Below are 14,000 nucleotides of genomic sequence, written 5' to 3'. Positions count from 1 at the left end.
CACATAAAAATGTAGAGAAAAAGCAGTACAGCTACTTAGCTAAGCTATACACTTAGTTTAGCTAAGTGCTTGGATGCCAGTCTCCATGGAAGAAAAAAAAAGAATGGCATTTCTGGAAGAAGTGACCTTCTTGAATCTTAAGACACAGAGCACAAGGAAGGAGAGAGAACACTAATGCAGTTTGTGGTCAAATATTTACTGTGCCATAGCACTGTAGACTACACTGCAACAAATATCATGAAGACACTCAGAAATAATCAACATCAGTCAAATTAAAGTAATAATGGAAATGATTTAGCTGAAGACACTGACTGCCATATGGCATAGTAACTAGTAATGTGCACAGTGACGCTCATGATTATGGAGAGTCATATTTTTATTTTCTTCGATAAATATTGTGTGAAAAATATATTCATATACGTTTTTTTCCACGTTTGAAAAATTAGTTGAAGGTATTTCTCAATCACACAGGATAAAAATGTCATATAAAACATAACTGCAAATTTATTTAATTTTTTTTTTTCATCTGTTACTTTTAATGGTCATCTGCTTGTAAGAATCAAATCTCATATGTCCAGTGGAGTGACTGGAGTCTCATGAACAGTTTACTGTATACACAATAAGCTTTGAGATCCTTTTAAGGTTCATTGTTTGGGGACAATGGAATAGTTAAAAAAAAACTTTTAGAGATTAATGATATGCAGAGAAGCTAAGCAGAGGGAAAGATTACATTACCATCTGATCTGAATTCTCCTTCACGTAATACAGGGTCACCAGCTGATCAGCCAGAGGAGCTAGGCCACTGATGAAGAACTCTGTGTCAAATGCAGACACTGCAAAGGGGAAAAACTAGCAGTTTACAGCATGAAGGCATCTTTGTCTTATGAGGGCATGTTACTGCAATATGAAGGCATACCATTTTATACAAAAGCATATTGTGTTAACATGAGGGCAGGTTGTTGTTGTACAGTGTTGAGGCAAGTTACTGCTACGAAGACACATTACAGTTAGAGCATGAAGACATTTCACTGTCATGGAGGCATGTTACTGTTATGAGAAGGGTCATTTATGTAACTGTATATGAAATCCGTTTCTTGCAGGGTGCTGACCACTGAATACACATACACATATGCCCTCATACTGTATACACACGCCTACAAATACAGACCAGTGTACACATAAACATAAAAGATTGCAAAACTACCTTTCTAACACACAGATCAATGAGGATATGCAGACAAAAATAGAAATGATTTGGGTCATACATCTAAGCAACTGACACTCGCTCTACTCTGCAACGCTGCAAATCAGCTCTGTGGTGACAGGGAAATAGATGGAGTGGCAGCCCCCTGAGATTTCCCTCACTGCTCTGCCCTCCACCTTGACAGAATGGCCAAATGTGGAAGGATTTCACTCGCTGCGATGGAGCGGCTGTCACACTGAGAGCCTTTCAGTGGGTTCCTGTTTCCTCACCTATCTCGACATAGCGGCTCGGCAGGTCTCTCATCTCCATGGGATCCCGCTCTTTCACAGCGCAGATCTGCAATGCACAATGCCAAGAGGGGAGGCTCCCTTTTAATTCATGACAAATGGTCCATCACATTAGAATGAATTCTTATCCCTACGCATGCATGTACGCGCGGATACTCAGGTGCACGCGCACACACCTTGACGGACTTGCCCCAGCCGACAATGAGAGTAGTGCTGTCCTTCCAGCAGAGGCTGCAGGGGTACATGTCGGGCCGCAGGCTCACATTGTCCCGCAGCACATTGGTGATTCGCTGCTTGGTGCTGATGTCATAGATCTTCACTCCCTGATTGCAGCCGTGGAGAAAAGCACTTACTAAATTAGACTGGCTCTCTGTGACTCTGAAGCAAGCCAGGCACAGGCTGGCCAAGATGCAACTATCACACACAGCCTACACGACTGTCTGATTGAGAGCCCTTTCACTTCCATGCCGTCCATGTTTTTCATAATACCGGGTACTGAGTTATCAGTGCACAACTGTATGAGCAAAGTTAAACATTTATCTACAGTGCCTTGCTAGTTTGGAGAGTTTCTGAATTTGAGAGCAAATTCAAAAATGTCTGGCTTTACAAAAGGACAAAACATGCACAAGTTTCCCTGGATAAGGGTATCTGCTCCCCAAATAATAGTGTAATATGTGTAATAGATGTCAGCAAAGCCTGCATCCTTACAGCATGTTAACAAACATTTCAGTCAGCCTCCATTTAAAGCCATTGTCCTAGTAAACTTAGCTGTAAACATGCCTCACACTTCTGCCACACCTTGTGAATCTCTTACCACATTGTTGGCCCAGGCAATGAGGTTGGCCCTCCACTTGACATTGGTGATGACACCCTCCCCTTCATGCAGCACCGCTGTCTTCCAACGATTCAGCCAGTTCCGTTCATAAAGTAATAGCTACAGATGCAGAGCACAACAGCCAGGACAAAGGTGAAAGGTCAAACACACCAGAAGAAGGCAATGGCCACTAATGACAACTGCCTTTTTGTCATGACATACTCGTTACATGACATTACAGGCATCTAGCAGACACTCTTATGCACAGCCACTTCCAGCACAATAGAGCATATCTGTATCCATTCAAGTTAAATGAGCAACAGTGTTAGATCAGGCTAACAACACTCACAGGCCAGTGAGTATGAGCATAACACCATTCAAGTGCTACCACAAGATAACTTGTGCATCCTGATTAGGCAACCGAAGCCAAGTACACTAGAACACAGAATACAAAATACATCACAATACCACATGTAAAATAAACATCAAACACTCGAGGTAGCAGGTGTTAGGGGGCAGGACTTGTTAGGTTGAACTGAGATGCGTCCTGAAGAGATGGGTCTTCACTCGTGCAGGAGATGGCCAAGGAATCTGCAGTCCTGACCTCCGTAGGGAGTTCATTCCACCGCTAAGGGACCAGTATAGACAGGGATTGCGTCTGAGAGAAACAACCCCATTGTGATGGGACAGTCAGTTGCCCCGCATATGCAGAGCATAGTGATCTCAACAGAACATAAGGTTTGAAGTAGTGGTCGACCAATTATCTGGTCGTTAGATAATTGGGGCTGATATTTGCAAAATTTTTATTATCGGTCATCAGTATATTTTTATCCAAATTCCCAATAAAAAAACCTTTTAAAAGCAATGTGTGTACTATCCCGACGCATCTCCTCTGTCAGAAAAAAATGCTATTGGTATGGCTAACATTCTGTCCACAAAATTCCCTCATCGGACGAGACAGACAACGTTATCCGACCTTGAAAATCAAATGTTTTCTCAGACCTGCTGCTGGAAACAAGGATGGAAGGTAAGTATGCAGTAAAAGGGTTGTTGTGCTCAAACCATGCCGGTAACCAAATTGCACAAGGCTAACTGGAACTTTTTGAATAAGTATAAGTAGTCTACACTTAAGCTAAAAAAACAAGCTTGGAATATAAAAGAAATAAGGACTTGTAATAAGGACTAACTGGTGCAAGTTTGGCACTGCACATTTAACAAATAGTAATGTATATTTATTCTTTCCAATGAAACATTCAAAGAAATTTACCCTAAAGCACAGCCCTTCTGAACTACAGTCGTCATTTAAGCAACCAGTCATGAAATTAAACTTCAGCTCGCTTGCGGTTGCACTGTATGTCAGAACCTCGTGGCAAAGCTGAAAATACCCGTTTGCCGCTTTGATGTTTCTTCACTTGGCCTCATCATCATCATGGAAGTCAAGTTATTAAAATAAAAATTTGCAGCACACAGTTTGGAATGGGATCCAGGGCACAGGTAGTAGGTCAATGTGATGTAAGGAAATGAGTGAAATCAGGATCTGAAAGTGGGGAAAATTTAGAGAGAAGAAGAGTGGGAGAGTGGGAGGGAGGAAAAAGAGGAAGAGGTGAGAGATGTGGCCTGAAAAATGATCCGTGAATTCATCCACAGATCAGAGCGGTGGAGGATTGAGGAGAGATGAGAATACTCTGTATCAACTATCCATTGGAAAGTGTTTGGTTCATGATGGAGCTGGTAAAGAGATGTGCATCATGTCTTTTGAAGGTAAAATTTCAAAAAAAAAATCAAACCATCTATGACTAAGTTTAATATTGGTCCTCTGGATTGTTTATTTTTCCCTTTCCATTTCCACCACCAGAGGGCAGTCAAACACAGGGAATAAATTGCACTTCCAAACCACATACTGTAGATTCCAGGAGCTTTCTTTCCTGTTAGCTTGATACAATGCTAACATACTCATTGATTTTCCTTACAAATATTCTAAATCCCATAGGGATTTCTCATAGGTAACTCCTCTCAATTTGTTTAACAGAAAAGACTAACTGGCAAAGGAAACCATAAAGGAAATAGTGAACTGTACTGCAGTATGAAATAGACAAGGTCCAAGCACACCAGGTCAATGAGGCATCTCCTTGGGGGCTCCCTGTGCTAAAGTAGCAGCAGGCACTCCTCACAGACGTCACCAAAACTCTACCCCCTGGCCCTTGCCATCTGCCTTCTACCAGGTATGTGCTACAACTGTTACCGCAATAACCAATCACAGACCTTTCATCAAGAACACATCAGGGAGAAATGTAGCTCCCTGGCAAAATCACTTCTCCCACACCCAATTTCCAATCAGGATACATGCTGGTCCGGACCCGTCGGTGCCCCGATCGCACAGTCACAACACTGGGAACTTATCAGGCGTAATGCAAATGCCGATTCAAAACCCCAAAACATACAGCCCAAGTGGCAGTTTCATTAAAGAGGAGGGCAGATCGAAGTTTCTGACAACATGCAGTGTCCAGCAGGTCGAGGGAGAGTAGATTCAGGCCTTCCGGCACAGAGCGAGGTTTACACAGCTGTGCCAAGCTCAACAAGTATTGATCAGGGAGCAGTCTAAACATGCCTCTCCCGCAGATTTCTGAGAAACGGCTTTGTTATGAATCATGTCTTGATTTATTTTTAAAGAGCCACCTTACGATATCAGACAATGTTATTCTTGCCCCTGGGGAGACGATAATGAAACACAGCTGTCCCCCATCTCAGAAGCATCACAGTTCACTGCCAGCGTGTGAGAGGACCCTTTTATTTTAAAACGAGCACGTCATTTCTCTTTAATGAGAACATTAGGAAGTAACAATTGCAAACATACAGGGGAAATAAGGTTTATTTCATCCCAAATTTATTGAATGGCACAGAATCTGAAGCATGTTAATGCTTCGACTGTTTTCTATTGATCGAGTTAGCTACATAAAAGGACTTTTCCAATCAAATCAAAGCCTAGCACACCGATGGAAACGAAAACTGAATGGGAAGCTCCATCAGTCACTTCACTTTTATGATCTGAGCACATTGGTTATAAAGAAAGGTGCTAAAACACATTAGCTCTAACAGCATCTGCTGGCACCCTCACAAAGACTTACGTGTTTGTTAGTCTTGCTATTCTTGAAGAAGAGGAGGCAGCTTTATTAAGCCGGTTCCTTAGCTTTGTTAACGGGTCACCAACATAAAATGGCTACAACACCCCACAGCTGTGAACCCGCAACTGAATTGACTGTGACAATACGCGCCTTCTATTGCAACCTATTGATTTTCATTATCCACATATTGCAGAGGTATTATTTAAAAAGCAAAAAGAGGGAAAGCCAGTAGGGAGGGGTCAGCAAAGTGAAACCAGTGGCAAATCTCTCAGAACGTGTGCGAGATGGCATCACGACCCGCAGGAGACCTGAGGAACGAAACGTGAGCCGGTCAGAGAGGGGTTTTCGCGTGCTTTGCAGTCTGTGCTCAGAGTGGCTCCTCTCTGTAATCACAGCTATTTGCTGTGCTTGCGAGGCACTGCTTTTTAAACACTGCTGAAAGTGCAGCACTTTGTGGGAAATGGGCCCACTCTCCCCTGAGTGCACTCCAGGGAGGGGACCTGGTAAAGGCCTCTCGATGCTGGCGGGCAGAGGTGCCCTGGAGCTGGAGCTCCCCTGTAAGAGATCACTGTGGCCATCTGAAAATGCTAGATTTTTTTATCCATTTTCTGAAGCCATTGTCACAGCTTGTTGAACTGCAAGGTCTTGGTGTAGTGGTTTGGAGACTCCTTTTCATCCTGGGCAAAAATGATGCTGGGTTAAACCTAAGCATGCAGATGAATGGACTGGAATGGACTCATTTAGGCATTATGGCTAAATGACTCAATTCTACATAAAAATGTGAGGCTTACTAATTTAATTACATCAATATATTGCTGCTGTGGTAGATTGTTTATTGCTCTTTAAATTTGTTAAAGCATCAGACAAATCAGTTGACATTTTTAAGCAACAAGGGCATTTTAAAGCAACACTAGGCAGTTGACAGTGGTAATCTTAGACTACCTAATCTACCTAATGTAAGATAGTTCGCTGATTGCATCCAAGTCACGCACTGCAATTTGGCTATAAGAACAAATACGGCACATTTACAGCACTTTTGTTAGGAGCTAGCTAACCTCAAAGCCAGCGAACTTGGTTTGTCAGCTAGCCAATGCTAACATTAGTGAAATGTTATGAAACCTAGCTAACATGGCAAAATGGAAATATGCACATTATGGCAATTAAGAATTTTGCAATATAACGATTTGTTACAAAAGATTGATGAATGAGTCAAAGTCATAAGTTCAGCTTCTTCTGACGGGGCATGCTATGATAAAGCATGATGACAGAAATTACGTTAACCTGCAATGTGCACACAGAAGCCTAAAATAATAGCATAAAAACATCAATATGTAGCACACTAAATTTATTTCTTTCTTGTTGTTGCTGTTGCTTTTTTTTCTAATAATCTGTGTTGATTGAAGTGATTGGTACATTTTATTGGTGAAATCATATGAAAAGGCAAAAAAACAAAAAACAAAAAAACTCACTCATCACCGTTTCATTCACACATTTCATCCTCCATTAACAATTAATCGATATTTGATCAACTGATCAACAATAGAAATGTGTGTCATTTACATCCTGCTAGCTAGTTCAAATTCAGACATCACTGCCACTGTAAGTTCCTTCTAGGTGGTAGACTTGGAGAGAGACAAACTCCATCTTACCACCTGAACAACTAGTCGAAGACACCTGAAATGAAGCAAACGCTATGGCATGTGTTTCTTCACTTAGTAATCTACTCAACTGTTACTGCTCCAACACCACACTGTGCATGCTACCACCCCATGCTGGCTCTTCCACTTCTTGTCTTACCGTAACAACACTGGACTTCTGAATGATGTGGAAATCGGGAGAGTAACATTTCCCCCAGTCTCATAAATTATGGTAAAAACTCACCTTGCTGCCCCCGGTGACAAACTGCTTGCTGTTTGATCGGCCAAACTGAGGGTGCAGCGCCACCACCTGGAAAACACAGAGAGGAACTTCTTCAGTTCACACTAAGGACCAGCGGTTGGCAAAACTGCTGCCCCAGGACCAGCAAACCTGTTCAGCCACTGCTGAAGTGTGCTGAAGACTGCTTATAGTTTAGAAAGTGGTCAATATGTCACTGAGACAGCACCAGGTGAAAAGACTCAGTGTAGTATATCATAATGGTTTCACGGTTTTTTTGTACTTTTTCAGTCATGGGCAAAACAAAAGCTATGAATTTGCCGGAATTTCTTAGATTTTGTCTAGGATGGGAGGAGTGGAACCAAAGTGAAACCTAAAGACGTTATTGTTGCCCAAGTGTTCCTCTCTAAACACGCTCAGCGTAATATCTGGCAGTGTTGGAAACAAACTTCTGGTGGAGGGAATGAGAGAGGTAATCCAATCTATAATGTTAAGAGATGCGTCCACTGGCGGGGATTTTAGTGAATAATACAGCAGTGCTGCATCAGCAGGAGGAGCATTGAGTCAGAAGCGAGAGCTTCTTTCTCAAGGTTCTTAACAAATTTCACTTCATTCTATTACTCCTTAAGTCTCTTCAGTCAGGAATACAATTTCACATTTCATTGTCAGGAGCCTCACTTTGCTCTGGCGCTCTGGCAGTGCTTGGACACTTACCCGAGCAGCCTTGCCCTCTGGTGGTAATATGACGTCTTGCTTAGCCTGGGCCTACCCCTGCTTTCCAGTTAGAGTTATCCATCACGGTATTTCTAAAAAGCACTCCGATGGCATTGCTACTAAACACTAATCTTACCACCATCTGGGTAGTTTATTATGAGGCCTTATTACAGCATATCAGTGATATCCATGGCTGAAGCACCAATGGACTAAACCCACCACAGCTCTAATATGAAATTCATCAATTTATTTGTCTGTGAAAATCCCCCAGTAGATATTCATTCTGTTACAAGTTATCAGTATTGTTTTTGATAGGTAAAATATTGGCAATAGTTTCATTCGGCCCCCAAAATTATATTATCTCCACCAGACCTAAAACACACGGAACGGTTGAATTCTCTTCAAAATATGAACTTAATAGTTCTATACACACAATAGAGGTATGGCTCTGTTATTATTTTTGTTTATTTTACGTTTTTATCTTTTTTGCCATGTGATCTAAATAAATAAAGCTATCTGTAAAAGTGTTATTATTGCCATTTCATATTTTGTCATAGAGTTGAAGATAAGTTGCTGAGTGAGCAACTATTCTAAGTCAAACCAGGCAGTGCTACATGAGAGACTTCAACATCCCTTGACTGGGCTCCATCTGACAGCCTACCATTAGAACAGCCGCTTCAGTGTCCTCTTTCAAAACACTGCTAAAAGACAAAAACTTTTATAGAACTGCTTTTACAATCTTTCAACTTTGTACTTTTTTGAGTCTCTTCTTCCTCTTAAACTGGTTTTATTATTTCATTGCATTTAGGCTCAGTCCACGTAAGTTTCTTGCGTTTATTTTAGTCTCTCATCTCTCTATAATTTGCATGTTGTTACTTTGATACCTCTTGTACTATTTTTCTTTTAATATCTAATTTAATTTATGAAGCACTATTATCACTGATACACCACTATCGTACTGTTGAAAAGGTGTAATGCAAATGAAGATTATTGTTATTATTATCATTATTATAATTACCTTGATGGGACAGTCAAAGTTCTCATGGAAGCCCTCCCTGGTGTAAAGTCCAAACACCTGGACCTCCCTGGTGTAAAGTCCAAACACCTGGACCTGCCCGTGAGAGAGAGAGAGAGAGAGAGAGAGAGAGAGAGAGAGAGAGAGAGAGAGAGAGAGAGAGAGAGAAACCGATAGTCAGAAAAGAGCAGGGGTGGCAGTAGAAGCTTGAAACCCTTCATACTGAGGATGGTTGAATCTCAGCAAGAACTTGTTTATAACACCCACCTACTTCCACATCCAAAACACCCACACTCCCATACTGCACTTTCCTCCCACAGTTTGACATGGACTGCAGGAGTGTTTGCCCTGTCAAGCACAGCATGAAGGGAGAGTACACAGAACATCTTTCTTGTGTTTTAATTGACTGGACTGTTGGGATGGCTGCACCAAACCCTCTCCATTTTCACAAGGAAGAGTGAGCCTTTCAGAATGTGTCTGAACCTCTAATACTCAGAGGTACAATTTGCCACCTTTTTATCAAACAAACAAACAAAAAAACACCAAAAAAAAAAAAAAAACACCAACAATTGGACCAAACAAATATGTGGCAGATTTCACCACATTACTAACACCAGATGCTTACAGTCAATGCTCACATGCTGAACAGCTCATGCTCGGGCACAGGGCACTTCTCTTTCCAGCTCTACTTCCCAGTCCACACATCCACACCACAGCACTTTGGCAAAAAAGGCTTTTCTGAATGACTAGCAATGACAGGAAGCTCACAACGTTTATTTGGATGATTGACGGGGTGGGTGGTGTCCTTATTTTCACAGCCTAATGCTCCACTCTCTCACCTTGCAAGCTTTCGGAGGTAAACAGGAAAAGCTTATGTATGAACTTATATCTGGATAAGTGCCTTCTCTGTGAAAGAGATGTGTTCTAAATTGTGCCACTTGCTTCCCCAAAGGCACTTGAAAGCGGCTTTCAAAAGGAAATCCATGTTTCATGGAAGAGGCTGGATGTGAATGGGCCTGAAAAGAGAAAAGTGATCCACACTTTGGCTTTTTCTGTTCTGTGCAATGATGCCACGGCTAACCCAACATGTCCAAACCATAGGCAAAATGAGTAGCCATTTTAGAAATGGATATATATGTCTGTGTGTGTGTGCGTTTGTGTTTTTAAAGTCTTCAACTGGTAGAGGATGAGTTTAGCTGATTTTTGTTTTCTTGGGAAGGATATGTCTCCACGTATATGTCAATATGGTGTACATTGCATGCCAAAGCTAAAACTACCTTTAACATTACAAAGTAGTACACATGAGTGATGGTACAAACTACTCATTCAGGCAGAAAAAACTTCCGGACCTGCTGGGTTTTGGGTACAATTCCAGATGATAATGCTCAGCTGCTACTTGATGGCAGTCCTCTTCTTTTTAACTGTCTGGAATACTGTGAATATTGTTCATTTTCTCCTGTTTCTGCAATAAGCCGCTAGTGTAAGACTATTTGAATTATTTATGGATGACATCCCACCATCTGAAGCTGAACCTCAAGAAAACAGAACTGCTCTTCATCCCAGCTGGTCCTTCCCCCCTGCAAGACCTCTCCATCACCGTCGATGGCACTACAATACCATCCTCTCAGTCAGCAAAGAGCTTGGGCGTCATCCTGGACAGCAACCTAGACTTCAAGGAGTACATTGCTCGCACGTCATGGTGCTGCCGATGCCTCCTCCACAACATCAGGAGGATTCGTCCGTTCCTGACAACATTGTATGTCGCTTTGGATAAAAGCATCTGCTAAATAAATAAATGTAAATGTAAATGTAAAATTTAGGGAGCCACATACAAAAATGCTTCCATTAAACCTACACTTTGAGGGAGGAGATAATGTTGCCATGGTTACACTATGTTTGGTAGAAACAGGCATGTTTATAGTACTGACGGAGGAGGAAGTAGACTCGTCATGCAGACTAGGATATCCTGTGAATATTAAGCATTGAGCATGTCCAGCCCGATGTAGAGAATGTTTGCTGTATGGAGAAAATTTTCATTCTCCTTTAATTTACATTAGGGTCTGTAACATCTACCTAACCAGCTACATATGAATGAAAATCACAAAATACTGTACATGAGAAGTGCTGACTTTTGGTTAAACACCCCAAACAATGTAGAAAGTTACCTACTAGTAGTTGTAAATATGTTACCGAGTGTTTGCTTTTCATTTGCTAGCTAATGGTTGTTAACTACCAGGTGAGAGGAAGGGTGGAAAAGAAGCAGACGCATGATGGTGTTCCAAACCAAACCGCTCCTGAGTAACATCAGGAAAAACCCTTATATAAATCCTGTTATATAAATCATTTTGTATTTTTTAGATGAATGTTCAGCAACAGATCAATGTGCCTCTCCTAAAGTGTTCCACGCCATCTGAAACCACAAACCGTCTTTCACGTACTACACACAATGTTGCAATTTTTGTTCTCTGCTCATACAGAAATTTATGTCATTTTGCATTTGTTACAAGTCTGCTACTGATAAGTGTGTAGCTCCATCGAAGGTCTTGAGTCTTGAGCCATCTCACTCCTTCTCAAAACAAAATAAATCCAGGTAAAAGAATAATTCCACTTTATAAATTCCATGGATATGATGCATACTTGGTCCAACCACATGTTTCCATTTCATTTTGCAATACTCTGTAGTTGTCCAGATGAATACTTTTCCCTCGGAATAATAAATTCAAGCTTCTGCCGACATATAAATATACACTTATACAGAGGAATGAGATCATGGACATTATGTTCATCCTAAGAAAGTACCATAAGTGCACTTTAAGAGATCCATATGTAGAGATGCTGAGATGTTCCATTGGCCAAATTATAAACACATAAACATCCTGATCTCCAACTGTTGATGTCTTCAGGATGTCGTAACGCTGTCTTCAGACAATGATTAGCTACACTGTAAATTAGATTTGGTTCAGTTCCCTTGATTATGCTGCCTTACATTGAGCCTAATTAGACACACTAAATCTTCCCAGACTAAATAAAGATGTTGGACTAATTAAACCCCAGTATATCAGCAATGTAACTGGAACGTGACTGGACTTTCGCTCTTGGTGTTCATTGAATCTGTCACATCTTATAATATGCTGATTGATTGATCACTGTAAATGATTTGAGAGCTATGAACACATGATGAACAGGATTTATTCCTTATTTCCAACTAAACTTTTTTTTTTTCTCCATTCAACCCAAATTATCACAAAATGCTACGTGTGTCCTTGAATTTCTCAATTTACTGGCTTAATTCATTTTTACTTCATTCAATTCGACCTGTTATTAACATTGTCGATTAGCTCCAGGTCTGGAGACGGAGTGGTCTACCAAACAAACAGATGAAGCCATTCTTTAATCTACAATAAGACATCAAAAGCTTTTCATTTAGTCCTCTGGACACATAACAATAAGCTGTATGGCAAGGCAATTATTTCTCGCTGCGAGGAAGACACTGAAGCAGAGGGGTCACAGAGACTAACTGTTCGTGCACACTATCAGAAAGAGAAGACGTTGCTGTGACAATGCCTTTGCATGTAGGCCTTCCCGTGCAACTGCCCCACGAGCTGACACAGACTGCATTCACTGAGACAGGCATTTACTTTCATTACAAATGTCCACCATTTCAAAAGGATCCCTTTCATCACTGCCTACTATTTGACATTCTTAACAGTGAAAGACTTTTGATTGCATTCCTGCCTTTCTTCTAAGCCTGTAGTTACAGTTTGCTGGTCGCTTCCTCACCTCTACGGTTTCTCAGTTAACTCCACTCTACGTATCGATTGCCAGTCAGGCCCTTCGAACACTTCGAGGTATTTGTGAAAACACTATTGAAGGAAGTCATATACTGATTAAGGTGACATACAACATTCATTGTGTTCGAATGGTACACTGCTTTTTAATTTTAATTCACAAAATGGCATTCTACTCGATTTAATGTCACGTTACATGCTGAGTGAGCACTGATTGTTAACCATGAGAAAAATTACTGTTGCTTTTACAGTTAGTGACACGTTAAACAATATTATTATATGGTGATTCTGACCCATTGTTTTTGAGTGCTATTTGTGGTTGATTGGTTGAATCTGAAAGTCTTCTAAACAGAGTTTACTATAATCATAAAAAGAGACTGGGTAATCAGTAGGATCAAACACTGAGGCTGGAGGCCTCAGATTTACACCAGACTGAAGCAGACGCTTGAGGACAATGACAGACACATTGATTTTAATTGGTGCCGCCACTTCCAGAGGAGACAAGATCTTGTTTTTACTGGTCAGGTGTGAGCTTGGAGCGATATCAGGACACACATCCCGACTGCACAAGCTTCCACAGATAGCGATAATCACCGGAGAGAGGCAGGTAACAGCCGAGGGCCGATCAATAGAGGGATATCAATGGGAGACAGATGTGTCTGGGTTTTGCAGGATGGTGAGCATATCTTAAAAAAATAAATAAAAAATATTTAAAAAGTGTAGCAGGGGGCTGCACATACTCTCTTTGGTCCCTATACGAAGTGGCTTTTCAGCATCAAGGAGAAACCTTTACAGGAGTTATGGCTCATGAATGCATGAATGTAATGCGCCAATTACTCTGGGGTGGTCATATAAAACAGTGTTCCCACCCCTTAGCCCCGCGTTACAGAGGCTGTGGTTGTAACTGCCCATATGAAAAATACAGACCACCTTGCCTGGTGATCTTCACTTCTGACACACAGCAGTCATACAACCACTCAGAAGCTAGACTAATGCTAAAACTGACAGAAACCTGCAAATGTCTGAATGAATGAGTATACTCATATTGCTACTGCGAATATTATACGGTAGCATTTAACAATGTGAGCTTCACCTTCAGTATAAATTAAACTTGTTCTTATTGACAATATACTGCAATACCTTTCAAAAACTTTAACAATAATGCTTTTAAATATTAACAC

The 14,000-nt window shown here is 41.1% G+C and overlaps 1 protein-coding gene across 1 annotated transcript in view; it reads right to left on the bottom strand.

Moving 5' to 3' along the window:
• Positions 1-14,000, bottom strand: part of vps41 (VPS41 subunit of HOPS complex) — a 54,767-nt gene that overhangs the window by 18,385 nt on the left and 22,382 nt on the right. The window contains exons 6-11 of the mRNA XM_036522194.1: positions 9,035-9,097; positions 7,309-7,374; positions 2,306-2,425; positions 1,668-1,814; positions 1,474-1,540; positions 736-833 (exon numbers count right to left, since the gene is read on the bottom strand). Of these exons, the coding sequence (XP_036378087.1) occupies positions 736-833; positions 1,474-1,540; positions 1,668-1,814; positions 2,306-2,425; positions 7,309-7,374; positions 9,035-9,097 (561 nt within the window). The remainder of the gene's footprint in view (positions 1-735; positions 834-1,473; positions 1,541-1,667; positions 1,815-2,305; positions 2,426-7,308; positions 7,375-9,034; positions 9,098-14,000) is intronic.

This window comes from Megalops cyprinoides, chromosome 2, assembly GCF_013368585.1.
Source record: "Megalops cyprinoides isolate fMegCyp1 chromosome 2, fMegCyp1.pri, whole genome shotgun sequence".
Classification (NCBI taxonomy): Eukaryota; Metazoa; Chordata; class Actinopteri; order Elopiformes; family Megalopidae; genus Megalops; species Megalops cyprinoides.
This window is presented reverse-complemented; position numbering and strand designations above follow the sequence as displayed.